The sequence below is a fragment of the Fundulus heteroclitus genome, unplaced genomic scaffold (assembly GCF_011125445.2).
Source record: "Fundulus heteroclitus isolate FHET01 unplaced genomic scaffold, MU-UCD_Fhet_4.1 scaffold_58, whole genome shotgun sequence".
NCBI lineage: Eukaryota > Metazoa > Chordata > Actinopteri > Cyprinodontiformes > Fundulidae > Fundulus > Fundulus heteroclitus.
In genome coordinates, this window is record NW_023397011.1 from 667059 (window position 1) to 683090 (window position 16032).

The 16032-nt window shown below is 41.4% G+C and overlaps 2 protein-coding genes across 2 annotated transcripts in view; both read left to right on the forward strand.

Moving 5' to 3' along the window:
- LOC105921893 (TBC1 domain family, member 25) overlaps nucleotides 1-16032 on the forward strand; it is a gene marked incomplete at its 3' end in the record, with an annotated part of 41475 nt that overhangs the window by 14706 nt on the left and 10737 nt on the right. The window contains exons 2-5 of the mRNA XM_036133121.1: nucleotides 858-967; nucleotides 1056-1210; nucleotides 1328-1455; nucleotides 9005-9193. Of these exons, the coding sequence (XP_035989014.1) occupies nucleotides 858-967; nucleotides 1056-1210; nucleotides 1328-1455; nucleotides 9005-9193 (582 nt within the window). The remainder of the gene's footprint in view (nucleotides 1-857; nucleotides 968-1055; nucleotides 1211-1327; nucleotides 1456-9004; nucleotides 9194-16032) is intronic.
- LOC118556007 (TBC1 domain family member 25-like) overlaps nucleotides 10992-16032 on the forward strand; it is a 35186-nt gene continuing 30145 nt past the window's right edge. Inside the window, exon 1 of the mRNA XM_021313670.2 lies at nucleotides 10992-11067. The gene's annotated coding sequence lies outside the window, so the exon portion shown is untranslated. The remainder of the gene's footprint in view (nucleotides 11068-16032) is intronic.

Genomic DNA, 16032 nt, shown 5'->3' on the forward strand with positions numbered 1-16032 from the left:
GAGAAGTAAATATATTATATTGAAGAACTTAGAGATTTTATTATTAAACTAACATTCATTACTAAACACAAAAGTACTGAAAATACGTACCGTTAAGCAGTGCTGGCCCGAGCTTCTTGGGAGTCCTAAGCAGAATTTGATTTGCCCCCCCCCCCCCACCACGCAGAATCACCTATGCTAGAAGATCATTGACACAAATGTCCCGCTATAACGTTATAGCGAATATTATAAACGAATACAGTAAGGTTATGTATTAATACAAAATAAATAAACAATACTTAAAATACTTCACTCTTAATTAAAACTCTTATTAAAACTTATTAAATTATTTCATCATCATTCATTCATTCATTTGTATCACTTGTTTAAGTTATTTAATTGTTAAAAAAACTAACAAAAGTGATTGGGGGGCCCCCTGGTGACCAAGGGCCCCATGCAGCTGCTTAGTTCACATTTGCCTCTGGCCGGCCCTGCCGTTAAGTACTGGTATAGATTCCCAAGCCAAATATAATCCATGTGTTGGTACTATATCAGTTCAAATGTGAAAGGTAGCCATTCCTAGATGACATCACAATTTCCTCTGAGCCAATACTGATTCAAAATTCAAATGCATTAAACTCGTTGGCGCCACACAGACGGTTTTAGACAGAAAAACCGGATTTGCAGTGCAAAGAAGCTGATAAATACTTGCCAATTTATCAGTAATAAAACCAGTTTCTGTCAGACCAAGTTCTATAGCATTGTTGTTTTTGTTACTGTATTAATTAACTTTAAAGTTAGAGCAATGTTCTTGCATATCAGACACATAAAACTTTGTTTAAATTACGTTTTAGAGATTGTGGTGTGATTTCTTTCAGAAATGTGATGGGGTGCTTCCTGTGGAGTTTCGTTCCTTTGCTGTTGATCCACAGATAACATCTCTGGAGGTCCTTCAACACATCCTCATCAGAGCCTTCGACCTCAATGGGTAAGATGCATCAACAGTTCTATTCTTAGTTAACCTGAAAAAGTTCTAGTGTGTGGATCAGATATTTCTTTTCTTTGATGTAAACTAGGAAGCGGAATTTCAGTGTTAGTTACCTGTCTCGAGATCGGAGCAGTGTGGAAATTTACCTGTCTCTGCTGTCTGACTGGGATTTGGATGTTGCGTTTATGAGTGCCTCCAAACCGTTCCTGCAACTCAAGATGGATGTGAAGCCTTCTGAGGAGAGTAAGTAGACCGGCTTTAAAGCAAAGGAAACTCAAAAGAAGATAGACTTCAGACTAAAAGATATAGAACTTAAAATTAAAGTGTTGTGAGTCTCATCTACTTTTTGCTTGACTTAAGGTCCAGTAATGGAGGACTGGGACATCATAAGCTCCAAAGATGTTATTGGTTCGGAGCTGCTGCTTACAGAAAGGACGAGGTCCTTGGCATCTGCAGCACTTCCCTTTACTCAGTCTCTGCTGTCCCAGGTTTGTCCACCTTCTTTAAACGTTTTAATTCAGTATTTTCAGACTACAGGAACTTCTGTTTCCTTCCTTTTCTCTAACTTCATAGAACCTCTTTGTCTTTCTAGTTCTTAGTTTAGTTAAAGGGGACATATGCTTTTTAATCCTTCACACATTTAAATCATTCAGTTGTGGTCAATATAAAGTACAACTGCAATGTAGGGCTGCAACAATGAATTTATAAAAACCGACAAAAGCATTGGCAACGAATTTCCTCATCAATTCGTTGTGTCATGCGATTAATGCGTCGCAGAGCTGTTTACCTAAACTGCAGAGTGTCGTCAATGCTGACTGGCCGCAGAGTGAGTTGAACGCAGCGAGGCGATATTTTCAAATGCCGATTATTTATTATTTATTTTTTTCTAGTAAATTCTACTAATGATGACAGAGAACACGGCTCAAGCTAAGTCCTTAAAAGATGGGTAGCATGTCATGCTTCACAAAAAACAAAAGTAACGTGGGAGATTTGACTTGGCACAGAAATGCCACAGTGACGATACAGGAGCTGAAACAACTTGGAGTTATTGTTTAGGGCGATGGGAGCTCAACAGCAGGGTATGCCGTTAAAATATTGGCTCGCGGGCTGCTTACAGGACTCCGCGGCACGACTATAACTGAGCTGTAACATCCGTCTGTTAACTCGTTTGCTGGTTATTGACAGGAGCTCATTTATATGCGCGACGTTGCCTGATCGGACTGAAATGTGTTCAGATTAAAAGGAAAGAAAGTATTCCGAATACACCATTTAGTTGGGCTCAAAATCAAATCATCCGGTCATGACGTGCGCTTTTTGCACCAAGCTTGATTCAAAGTAGAAACTCTGACATTAGCAGAGTTGTTTCCATAAAACAACCGCAGAGGTTTTGTACTACTTCATGCGGAAAACGACAACAAATGCGGAGATGTGTTCGTTCTGACTGTTCTGAACGCACAGAATGGACCCGCACCAGGTTATGAGAGTTGTTGAGAACTGAGAATGTTGTTGAGAGAGCAGGAGGAAATTCTGATCATTCCCCCAGTGTTCTGTGCTGCAGCCCCATCCTTCTCATGTAAATTCATGAGTTAATCAGTACAAGTGTTTAGATGGACACAGATCGGATTATGGATCATAAACCAGCCTTCTCAATCAAAATACAATTTCATTCTGTTGATAATAAATTGTTGATTAAACTTTAAGTTTTCATTTGCAGACAAAGTCTGAGTGAAGGTACTGTATGGGAGAGAGGAGCAGGACTCTAAACTAACTTTGAGAATCAAGAGTCTTTATTGTTGTTATGTAACCAGAATTAAATTTATGTGAGACACTCAATGATAAGAGGCAGACCTAAATTTAAAACACAGAAAACATTTGACATAAGCATCTCTAAAGGACACCCTCCAAAAATGTAAAACGGAAGACATACAATTAAATATCTATCACCCTTTTTGACTCTACAATAAAAATTAGACAAACTTATAAAATAAACATCCTTGGAAGAAAAAAATGTAGAAGGAAAAATTCAGCATGTAGCATTTACATAGAATGCAGCTTGTGCTGAAACAGTCTAGGATATGGGTTGGAGATTTATTTGATTGCCAAAAGTGGTGGTTTTGCACTGGTTGCATTGTTATACCCAATTTTTTTCCCTAGGTGCACAAGTTCAAGAATGAGGTTCATCCATCCATCCATTTTCTAACACATCTATCCCTTGTGGGGTCGCGAGGGCTGCTGGTGCCTATCTCCAGCTGTCAATGAACGGGATACACCCCGGACAGGTCGGCAGTCTATTGCAGGGCAACACAGAGAAAAACAGGACAAACAACCATTCTCGCACACACACTGGCCAGTTAACCTAGCAGTCATAGTTTTTGGACTATGGGAGCAAGCGGGCGCACCTGGAGAGAACCCACGCATGTACAGGGAGAACATGCAAACTCCATGCAGAAAGACAAGGGCAAGGGTAGGACTCGAACCCTCCTTGCTGCATGGCAACAGCGCTACCCACAGTGCCACTGTGCAGTAGGTGATGCTGTTCATATAGACAACTTTGACTATTAAATTATTTACAATCTAGTCAACATAAACTTTGACGCAAAATTATTATTACCTAATATTATTGCGACAGAACACCCAAGTTTCAACTTGTTTTGTCCGCTTATTTGCTCTCACTTCACATGAGTGGAACTAAAACTTGTTTTGTCCAATTCCTCGAATAAAAGTAAAAATAATTGACCGATTTTTTTCGATTATTAAAATAAGCGTTAGTTGCAGCCCTACTGCAATGCTTTGGTCTGAAATCCTTGTTATTGTTGGCCCACAAGCCCCTTTTTTGCACCTTTTCTTAGTTTGAGGGCAACTTGTTTTGCTTCGTTCTCTTTATTTGCAAAGGCCATTCACACCTTGTCCCCCTTCAGGTCTCAGAAGCCCGATTTACACTCCCCTTGTTAAACCGATCCATGCCAAGCTCGGTCCGAGCTTGGATCAGTTAACCAAGCCGAGCTTGGTTCTGACGACCGTTGGTTTCCTCGCTTCCTAGTGACGATTTGCGGTACTACTGCTCTCTGGGATTGATGGAGGGAGCAAGCAAATCAAAATGGCAGCGCCCGTAACATTCAGGCAGTTAAGCTTGGTGATACGTCGTTGTTTGCGGAGAGTCAGGTGAAGACGGCAATTTTTGGTGGATTTACTTGACAGAGTCGGCTTTTGGGAAGTGGATAAGACAAACAAACGTCTAATAAGGATTTAGATATGCAGGAAACGACAGACGCTGAGGTTCATCACACTGCTAAGCAGAATCATCACTGGAAATCGTGTGTCACGGTAGGGAAGCTAATATTTTTATGGATGGATGAAATGTCAGCTGACCGCACGGAGATGACACGGTCTGCACATGCGATCTTTATCAGATAACCGGGGCAGAAAAAAACAGGCCGAGCTCACACCTGGAACTGGGCTGCAATTAGCGCAGTCCGGTTGGGTCTAGCTTGGTTCAGTTTGCGTTCCATTTACACTCGATAGTTATCTCGGTTACTGAGCTTGGACTGGTCTCGACTCGGTTAAAAAAGGGTAGTGTAAACTGGGTAAGAGTGTTCCACTCCCATCCCATTGGCCATTTTTGTAGTATGCTGGGGGTTGATGCACCAAACAATTTCACTTATCCACTTGTAGCTTCGGCATCTTTGAGGTTTGACTACAAAATTGTGGTGGACAAAATAAAAATGGCAGATTCACAAACTTCAGTCCCAAATAGTGTGACATATTTTTTCAAAAAACTTAGAGAAAGCTGAATGGCTTGAAAAATATGGTCTAAACAGAATAACAAAAGAAGAACCTTTATTGTCCCACATTGGGGAATTTCAGTGACTACAGTGACAAAAACAGTTATACACTAGATTAAAAACAGATAAGAAACAAATTTAAAGTTCAGTTCTAAAGCAAAAGAGAATGAATTTATCAGAAAGGCAAAAATAAAATGTTGTGCAATTATTGATAATACAGCATATTCAGTTAAAAATACAATACTCAAATTAAAAAGAGTTAAGACAGCCGTCGATTTACAGAATATGAGAAAATTATGCAGTATGTATTAAAATTCAATTCAGTTCAAAAATACTTTATTTATCCCAAAGGGGAATTAAATTGAAAATGATTGTACACGCAAACACCTGAGGATAGCTAAAACATGTGCAAATGGCCATTAGCATTTGAGAGACAGCATAAATGATTCTTGATCAGATCAAGTACCTGTGGAACCAGTTGCGTGTTTGTTAATACTTATTATATAAGTCTGTTCTGAGCAGCGGCGATTATAAAGTCTAACAGCAGCTGGTGAATGACCTTCGGAAGTACTCTTTGAGCATCTAGAATGCAGCCGTCTGTAACTGAAGGAAGTCTCCAGCTTTGCAACTGGAGAAACATTGGGGTGGGAAATATTGTCCATCAGTGATGTTATTTTTCTAACAGTCCTTTAATCCCCACCACCTGCACTGAGTTCAGGGAGTATCCCAGGACAGAGCTGGCCCTCCTAATGAGTTTATCTTGCAGCTTCCTCTCAGCTACAGATAAGCCGCTGTTCTAGCAAACCACACCGTAGAACATGGCTGATTCTATCACGGAGTCAAAGAAGGTCTTTAGGAGCGCCCCTTGCGCTCTAAAAGACCTCAGCCTCCTCAATTGGTAGAGTCTGCTCTGACCCTTCCTATAAAGATCATCCGCATAATAAACTGGACTCCAGTCCAGTTTATTGTTCAGGTTAACACCCAGGTAGTCCTCTATCTCAACATCAGTTCCCTGGATGTTAACCGGTATCAATGAGGTGGTATGAGGCGGTTTCAACCGGTAGTATGGTTACATATACGTAATAACAACAAAGACTCTTGAAAAGTTGGCTAGTAATGTATTTTTCGGACTATATGGCACATCCGATTATAAGGCGCACAATGAATTTACGTGTCTGTCTCTTTGTCCACATATAAGACGCACTGGATTATAAGGCGCATTACATATTCTTTCCAAGTGAGTAATATCACTCCGCCCCCTCTGGTAGGGTGACCAAATGTCCTCGATTTCCAGGGACAGACACTGTTTTGGATGACCTGACCCCGGCAAAAGCTGTCCCTGGAAATGTCCCCGATTTCAGTGCATCATGATGGGGTAAAAAGTTTAGTGCAACAAGAGGTATTTACCCAGTCTTGGCGCTGTCCCGACTTAGTAGAGCTTTGCCGAACACACCTTCCCTGCCCCGTCAGCATTGCAGTTCAGACCAAACAAACCAACCAACAGGCAGACATTCTGTGCTTAACAAAATCAGAGACGTCCCCAGTTTTCATTAACACAATTCAAATACACTGGCCGCATAACTTAAGCAGCGCAGCTTATAGGCGTGTTTTTAAAAGCAAAATTTACTCTAGACACTACAATGTACGGTCCAATTTAGGCTAAGTGTAAAACGCATGTATGCTGTTTTGCTGCGCTTATGCATTGCAACGAATCCGGTGTGTTTTCTCTTTAAATGGTAAATGACTGGTACTTGTATAGCACTTTTAACTAGTCTGAGACCTTCAAAGCACTTCACACTACAGTTTAGTCATTTACCATTCACTGAAGGGTGGTGAGCTAACCCAGGCTAACATAACATAGCTAACAGTAATAATGGTGGTGACCTATGTTAGCTACAGCTGCCCTGCGGCAGACTGACAGAGGCGAGGCTGCCATCACCGGCGCCACCGGGCCCTCGGACACAATGACAGAGACAGTAAGAGCGGGGGATGGAACCCACAACCCGTCAATTGCAGGACAAACTCCCTAACCTCTGCACCACCATCGCCCCTGAGAGGAAGAGCTATCCGTCTCTGCCGGGAGGACAGAGTAGTTGGATGACACTGCCCTGTTTCTAACATAAGGCCAAAATAAACAGAACTTTTATATTGAATTAACTTACTAGGTTTATTGTTGCTAGTGTGTACTCCGGGCGTGGGCTGCCTTACATGAATGCACTTCTAGTTTTGACATTGCAGTCAGGCAGTCTTGCAGACTGCTCAGGGGTCCAATCAGGTAGTGATACAGTTGTCCATAATGTGTCCCTTCACTCAGACTTTCAGCAAATTAGGGCTTAATCAACAATTTATTACCATTAATCAGTTGGAATGAAATTGTATTATTGAGAGGGCTGGTTTATGCCGATCCTTAATCTAATCAGCAGCCATCTAAACGCTTGTTCCGATTAACTCATGAATGCATGTGGAGAATGGGGCAGTAGCACTTTGAGGGATGATAATTTATTCCTGCTCTCTCATCAGCAACAGCATGAGTTCCTGAGCATGTAGCAATAAATAATGGAAAGCAATAAAGCATCAAGCACTCTCAGAAACTGGCACGGGTCCATATGCGTTCAGAACAGTCATGACTAACGCACCCCTATGTTGTTATTTCTTCTGGGCAGAAGTACTAAACTTGCTTTGGGGGGTTAGGGGAAATTGGACAACTGTGAATGTCATTTTCTACTTTGATTAATGCTTGGTGCAAGTAAACGCATGTCATGATCGGATTATGTGATTTTGAGCCCATATAAACGGTGTATTCAGAATACTTTTCTTTTAATCCAAACAAATGTCGATCCGATCAGGGAATTTTACACATGTAAACATAGATACTGTCATTAACCAGCTAACAAGCTAATCTCAGCATAAGGCAAGCTATTAGAGTGACTAACCTTAAAGCTATTAAGGTGTGTACACACTGAACACGAATAAGGCAAATGGAGTGAGTGATTTACATGTTATCCCTACGTAAAAGCGCCAGAATGATGCGTTTTGAGCAATGCAAATTGGGCAAATAGAGTGAAGCAAAACTGCAAACAGTGCATTGGACGCTGTTGGACCACCTGCCCTAGTAAAAAAACTCCAAAGGTTCTTTCTGTTTCTCTCCCTCTCAGTTTCTACTGAGGGGTGCCCACAGCTGCTCATAGACAGGAAGAGGAACGGAGTGATGCTGTCTCCCCGACATGTTAAGAAACAGAAAACAAAATATTGGTCAGCACAGACAAGGTCAAAGTATGGAAGCATGTACATTATCTCTGTATAAAAATAAAAATGAACTGCAATAATAAGGAATGCATTTAACCCAACTTTCACAGCCCTAGTTGCAGGTTTTTTTATTGTTCATGTTACCAAGCCGTTTTCCATTCATCGACTCATGACTTTGTTAAAGTATCACCTGTAGTGCAGCTTTTTTTCACTACACGATTACATTACTGGGTTACACAACAAACACCAAAATACATCCTGTAATATGGCAATGCCAAATAAACTCAGCTAATACTTGGCTGATGACTAATGACTAAAATAAATGGCAAGCTCCAAGTTAAACTAGGTCCAAAATATCTTTAGGTCTGAATGCGAGCATAGAAGGCTAAATGGCACAAATTTAACAATTTTTATTTAACACATGTCTTACCTCCAAGTGACACACAAGGACCATCCCAATCTCTCCTTTTTCTTCTCTTTTCTGCACCGGATTATTAATGCCTTTCCCAAGGCCATGTCCAAACACAGTTGTGAGGTATAATTGAACAGACAATTGGGATGTGGAGGAGGGGGCACCACAGGAAAGACCAGAGAGAGGTCCATCTTTTTGAGCAAATATTTTTGTTTTTGTATTGCTTAGAATTAGTAATATGCTTTACACATTTTTATTTTGGAATATATTGTTATGATTACTACATTTATGATGATTTTTCACAAGCCTGGTTTTTTCTTTTTTTTTCTTTTTTTTAATGCCCTATGTGCAGTGCGTAATGAGTGTGGGCTGAGCTCCGGTGATGGTTAGTACACCTTCCAAGAGAAGCATTCAGCAGATTAACTTTAATTATATGGACACAGCTATTAAAAAAACTCTAGCCATACTAGCCATAATAAAACTCTAGCCATACTAGCCATAATTATATAAAACATTGGCTTTATTTTTTAAATTTGATTACATTTGTCTAGTCCTTCAGACCTTTTGTTGAATCAGTGTTTGTTCGGTTGTGTCCAGGTGGGACGGACCTTGTCCCGAGTCCAGCAGGCCTTCACCTGGTCTTATGGCGAGGAGATCAAGCCTTTCAAACCTCCACTTAGTGATTCTGAGTTCCACAGCTACCTTAACGGACAGGGCCAGCTGACCCGACCTGAAGAACTACGACTGCGGATCTACCATGGTGGCGTGGAGCCATCACTGCGAAAGGTTTCACGTTTTCCACATGCTTTACTAACAGTCTTAATCTACAGACTCCTCATAGTCAGACTTGGGTAGTTTATTAATGAAGAAACTGATTGTGCGTGTGGGAATTTCTGAACATCATTACACTTGGAGAAAAGTATGCTAATGTAATTGTTATAGACCAGATAAAGGTAATTTATGAATGCATCTCAATGGATTACAATTCCATTGAAATCAATTCATTTGATTTATATAACACCAATTGACAGCAAAAGCCCTTTTTCATTTCATGTTCAAAACCCCGGGCTTTTAAAAGCCCAGTGTGCAGTTCGATAATAATTTAAACGGGGAATTTCAAAATCACGTTGCTTTATTTTCATGGGAAAGGTCCTGATTTGAGGGTAGGACTTCAACAAGCTTGGGGCTTTGTTTAATGGGCGGCGTTGTATACAGCAAGGCAAAACAGTCGAGAGGCACACTACTGCAGGTGAAGGGCAGCGGCATTCTTACAATCAATGGCAGAAGCTTACACAGGATGTTTTAGACATTACAATATGCGAAGACCAAGAGAAAGGTGAGAAAAAAATAAAAATAAACCTAAGGTCAGTGGATTGAATTCCTAAACTTAATTTTAATACCTGCGGTTTATCTCTCTTTATCCCCTGAGAGCTAACCCTAACATTGGTGGATGATAAATCTAAACCTAAGGTCAGTTGATTTAATCTGTTATTAACTTTCTGTTGGGTGCTAAAGGAAAAAGAAACCCAGCTCTCAATTAAAGAAAGGAGATTGGTGATTTTCGTGCAGCCAGTGCTTAAATAATTGTTGTAAGAATGAGAACAAGAAAAACTGTCACAAGCTCCCAGAGTGTGAGTCAGAGTCAAAACCACTAACTTTATCCACAGTCATAATATATGGGAGGCAACAATAAATTGAAGAGGAAAACTTAGAACCTGGAAAACTTCTATTTGGCTGTAATTAACAAGTTTTGAAACCCTTCACCATGCTGACACTAGAGATTTAAAACAATAAACTAGAGGACATAGTCCCCATCTGTGCTATTGAACTGTTTGAATTTATACAAAATATCAAACATAGACACTACTTTCAATTTTCCAATCACAGTTCTGATCTTTTGGTCATAAATGAAACTTGTTTTACGTGTAATCAAAAAACACCATAAAAGATGAAAATAAATATAATCAAACCAGTGAAAAATTTGTGCAATATAAGCAATCGTAGATAAATAAACACACAATAGCTCGGGTCCTGGGAGCTTGAGGATTCTTCTTAGGATCCTAGCTGTTCCTAAGATTGCGCTCTTCTGGACTGAGATGTCTGATGTCTCTACAGGTATCTGTTGGAGCCAGAGTGGGGGTTACTACCCTGACTGCTCCAATGACCATGGGCATTACTGTTGTCTTCACCTTTCAGGCTTGTTCTAATTCTTCCCTGAGCCCTTCGTATTTCTCCAGTTTCTTGTGCTTTTTTTCCTGATGTTTCCATCCCTAAGGATGTCTTCTGCTGCCTATCCTTGATTACAGATTCCAATTGATTGGCCATTACCATTTTGTCTGTTTTATATATATATATATATATATATATATATATATATATATATATATATATATATATATATATATATATATATATATATATATATTCATTCTTGCCGCAGTTCAGAGGCCCAGGACTCTGACCTGCATTTATTTTAGTGTTCTTACTCGTGTTGTCACCACTCCAACCGTACAGTACAAGAGACATGAGCTCTTGGAACTGCGATCCAAACCCGGTGGTGCACAGATCTTACTGACCGTCAAAATCGGACTTTATTCATCCTGATTTGCAACGACCGACAGAAGCTCCTCTCTTTCTGCTCTGGAGGCCCAAGAATCGGGGTAAGCGAAGAAGGACGCAGTGGGCAGGCCTGCTGACTCGGCTAAAAGCTAACCCAGACAGACCAACACTTCCAAGCCTCATTCTCCCCAACGTAAGATCCCTCGCTAAAAAACTTGACAAGATTCAGTTGAGAATCGCTGCACGTAAGATGGACAGCTGTGTAGCAATTTTTCACATAAATGTGGTTAGACAGCAGCATCCCAGACGAGGTGTTGCAACTTCATAAGTGCACACTGTTCAGGGCAGACCACATGGCGGCCGCGAAAAAAAGCAGATGAAGAGGAATGGTGATCGATATTCACAACACCTGGGGCACAATGTTAAAGACCATCAGAACCTTCTGCTCACCTGATCTGGAATACCATGCAGTTAAGTGCAGACCATTTAAACTGGCTAGAGAGTTCAGCTTTGTGATGATCATTGCAGTATACATCCAGCCGTTAGGTAATGCTAAGTTAGTGCTGGAGCAGCTTTACTGCTTTACCAGCCAAGTGAACAATACCCAGATGCGACTGTGATCGTTGCTGGGGACTTTGACTGTGTTAATTTGAAGGCTGTACTCATCAAATTCCATAGATTGATTAAGTTCCTGACCAGAGATAATAATACATTAGATCGAGTTTAGTTTAACATTCCAGGAGCCTACAAAGCTGCTGCAGCCCCTCACTTTGGTTCATCATATCACATCTATGTGGAGCTGATTACTACTACAAGCCCCTGATCTTCAGAACCACACCAGCGATAAAAAAACATTCAGGTTCGGACAGAGGAGACCTGCTCAGCTCTGCAGGACTCTTTTGGAAACACTGACTAGTATGTATTTAAAGAGGGTGCTGACTTAGACAGCTCAACATCATCTGTGCTTTCTTACATTCACTTCTGCACTGATGTTGTCCTACCCAAGAAAACAATCATTGCTTCCTAACCAGAAACCATGGGTGGACAGCTCTGTGCGGTCCCTGCTCAAGACCCGGGATGCAGTGTTCACATCTGGGGACAGACTGGCATACAGCAGGGCTTGAAGTGAACTTAAAAAAGCATCCAGAAGGCCAAGCAAAGGTAGAAGCAGCGCATCAAGGACCACTTCAGCAGCAACAGTCCACGCGACACGTGGAGAGGCATCAGAAACATCACAGACTACAAGTGCAGTGACTAGCGACTGAGCAATGACGTGACTCTCCCTGACACCTTAAACAGCTTCTGGGCACGCTTTTCTACTCCAAGCAGCAGTGAGCCTGTTCAGGTATCAACCTGTTCTCGGCCTCCCCTGGCTCTTTTTATCTGATAATTTTTATCTGATAATGTGGTGTTTGCAACGAGATTAATTTAGACTTCTGTCGTAATAAAAAGACTCTTCAAACCGTAACTATATTTTACCATATTTAATCTAAAAGGCAGAGGAATGGTTTACAGACACATCAGCGCTGATGGGCTCTTGATCGAACACAACGCAACGGCAATAAATGTGGCAAGAGCCCCGACTGATCATTTCTTAAGCATTATAAAGAAGTCTAGGTACACGCCCATGCAAGACTGTACGCTTCCTAACATGTTGTCAGTAAAATAATGTGTCACCACTTGGGTGCTATCTGATGACCTTATGTCCCAGACTGTCTAGGTGTGCATGCTGCTCCCAGGACTGTCGTTCCACTCGTTCATCCCATTTCTACATTCTACTCATACGCCACAATTTCTAACAATCCCCCTGATGATGTGCCTAAATGACACATCACCAAAAATAACCAACCAGATCTGGGTGGACTCGTGGAACGTCAGCTTCCAGGCTGTCCCTCTTTTAGACAAATCAATCACTCAACCCTGTTACCCCATACAAAAACCTATATATGATCAGGAGACTCCATCCAGCTAGCAAGTGGATTCCTCCCCCTACCAAGGACGGAAACGCCATCTCTCTGGTAGCCTCCTGGGTAGTGTAGTGTAGTGTTGTTTGACAAGCTAACCCTTATTAACCTATATGTGCAGTTATTAAGAAAGGCAGAGAAAAACACTAGCCCTAAGCACAGCAGGAATATCTGTCTAAACATCATGTCAATCAGTCACTGTAGACCCTAATCGTTGTTATGTTCATCCACCTCAGTTTCTTCCTTTCGCCTCCTACCTGTCAGGGTCACCTTCTTGAAGAGGAATAATTATCACTCAATAAACAATTCTAACATTCAGGCATGGCCAAAATAAGGGCCCTAAAATCAAACTTTTTGCCATTACTTTAATGATTCTAAATGATTTCCATCTAATCAAATACATCTAGTATACTATTAAAAATAACCTTTTTCTGTTTTTTCATTACTACTTATGTATTTTATTGCTTGGAAAGAATTGCTTTTAACTTTTTATTGATTTAATCCACAAATTATAAAATCATTGTAAAGGATATCTTGAGGGAAGGTGTTTCTCCTCTTAGATCAGACATCATTGTCCGTAGGTTTTTAGAAGATGGATTACAGCCTCCCCCTCATCGGCTCCATCCCACAAAGGAGCCATTACCTGTGTCATCGACATTTGATAGGCAAGCGGGACACCCCAACCTCTCGCTGCATGGGATCCAACAGCTTTGTCGACACACCTAATGAAAATCGCCCAGAGGCACGGAACACAACAACAAGCACAAACAGCAAACATGGCAATATCAATCATAGAAGAGAGTATACTCACGAAATAGCTTCCCCATTTTCCAAACCACTTTTCAGCCACATTGGTAAATTTATCCTCAATCCCGGAATAAGATTTTAATTCATTTGACAAAGATTGCAATCCTTTTATGGCCTTTGACAGGGATCCTCCAGGAGCTGTGTTATTTGGGACAAAAGAACAACAACCATCTCCAATAATACTACATGTCCCCTCTTCTTTTGCTAGGATCATACCCAAAGCCAGCCTATTTTGATAAGCTACTAAGGAGGTGGCAGAAAGTTGGCAATGTACTCCTTCTAATCTATCACGAGTGAAGCTGGACAAGCGCTGAACATTGTAATTTATATAGTTTATCCAATCATTATTTTTTATTTGGGGTGATCCATATGAATATAGATTTAAAACCAGATGCAATCTGATCAGCCAGTTTGTATTCATCACTGCAAAAGGTCCCACAGACCGTTTGCGGACATGATTATAAAAACTCCCTAATATAAACATTAACCATCTTCTGCATCCATAGTGTAGTGTCCATATCTTGAAAAAAATACAGTAAAACAGTTCACTCTAAAACAAAATAGTCAGAAAAAGTCTTCCTTTCCCCCAGGTGTGAATCCCTTCAAAATTTAAATAAGATAAAAATCTTACAGTGAATTGATCCTCTTTATATATGTAATATTCCGATTATAGTTCTGGTTTATGTTTTTGTTTTTCTCCTGTCTTTGATTATCTCGCTGTTTTGATTTCTGTCTTTAGTTTGTTCTGCTTAGGTTTATTTGTATTCTTAGACTTGTCCTGTTTGCTCCCTTAATTATGTTCACCTGGTTTTGGTTAATTAGCCCCTCCCTGCTACTGTGTCAGCCCGCCTATTTAAACCCCTCTTAGTTTTCTGTTTGTTGCCGGGACTTCACACTCTTTTCGTTGGTAAGAGCCCCAGTACTTTGTTGTATTTAACCTGTTCTTTTTTGAGTCTGTCCAGTTCTCGATGTCGGTACCATTTCTGCCTGGACTCTGTCTGTTCGCCTGCCCAATTCCCTCACCTACTTTTCAATAAACACTGTAAAGGATTTACAACCGTGTCTGGCTGTCCACTGGGTTCGTCTCTTCACAATTCATCACAATATAAACAAAAATAAAACATTTTTTTCTTAAACCTTGCAGCATCACATTTCCACATTAACCCCTTATGCAGCCTTTGCAAACATTCTTAATATTTGTCCAAAACTTTAATCAAAACTGGATTAGGCAGAAGCAATGACATAACCTTTTTTTCTCTGTCACCCGGACCAGCCTTTTAACCTAATTTCTGTATACCCTCATCATCTGAGAATGTCCAAAAAAGAGACTAAAATCTCTCTGTTAGGACATTGCAATTCTTGGCTGATCCCGTGAAAGGTATGTCAAAACAACATCCTTTCTTTCCTCTCTGGTTAGTAATTTTGCTTTACAACATCTCCTACTTTCAAATTATTTGCATAATTTCCTTTAATAAAGTCACATTTTCCCCAGCCGGAGGAGCACCAGCCTCTCGTCCTGCAGCTGCACCACGTGACCTCCTCCTTGAAGAAGAAATCGGATGCTTAAATTGTGTACTGATCAGCTAGCAGGTGTCTTTCTGGACACCTTCAACCTCTCCTTGCAGCTCTCCATTGTTCCTGCCTGACTGTTATCATCCGTTATCGTGCCTGTCCCCAAGAAACTAGAGGACCAGCAGGGCTGCAGACGGTGACACCAAGTTTCTAGATGAGTTGAACACATTCTTCACCCGGTTTGACTCCCCCCACACTGGCCCCCTCAACTCTCCACACGTCTCCAACCAGGTGGTGCCCCCCCTGTGGAAGACCTCCTGTGTGGTACCGGTTCCCAAAACGCTGCACGCCAGGGAACCGGCCGACTTCAGACCAGTTACCCGGACTTCCCACCTGATGAAGACCATGGAGCGCCTCATCCTTTCACACCTGCGCACCGTGGTGAGCCCCACCCTGGACCTGCTGCAGTTTGCGCTCACCCACCTGGAGACCACTGGGAGCGCTGTGAGAGTCATGTTCTTTGACTTCTCCAGCGCTTTTAACACCATCAGACCGGTGCTGCTGAGGGGGAAGCTGGAGGACGCTGGGGTGGATAAACATCTTGCTGACTGGACCATCAACTACTTCACTGACCGCCCTCAGTACGTGCGGCTGCACGGCTGTCAGTCAGAGGTGGCACTCTGCAACACCAGGCCCCCCAGGGCACCGTTCTGTCTCCGTTTCTTTTCACCCTCTACATCTTGGACTTTACTTACAACACGGACAGCTGCCACCTTCAGAAGT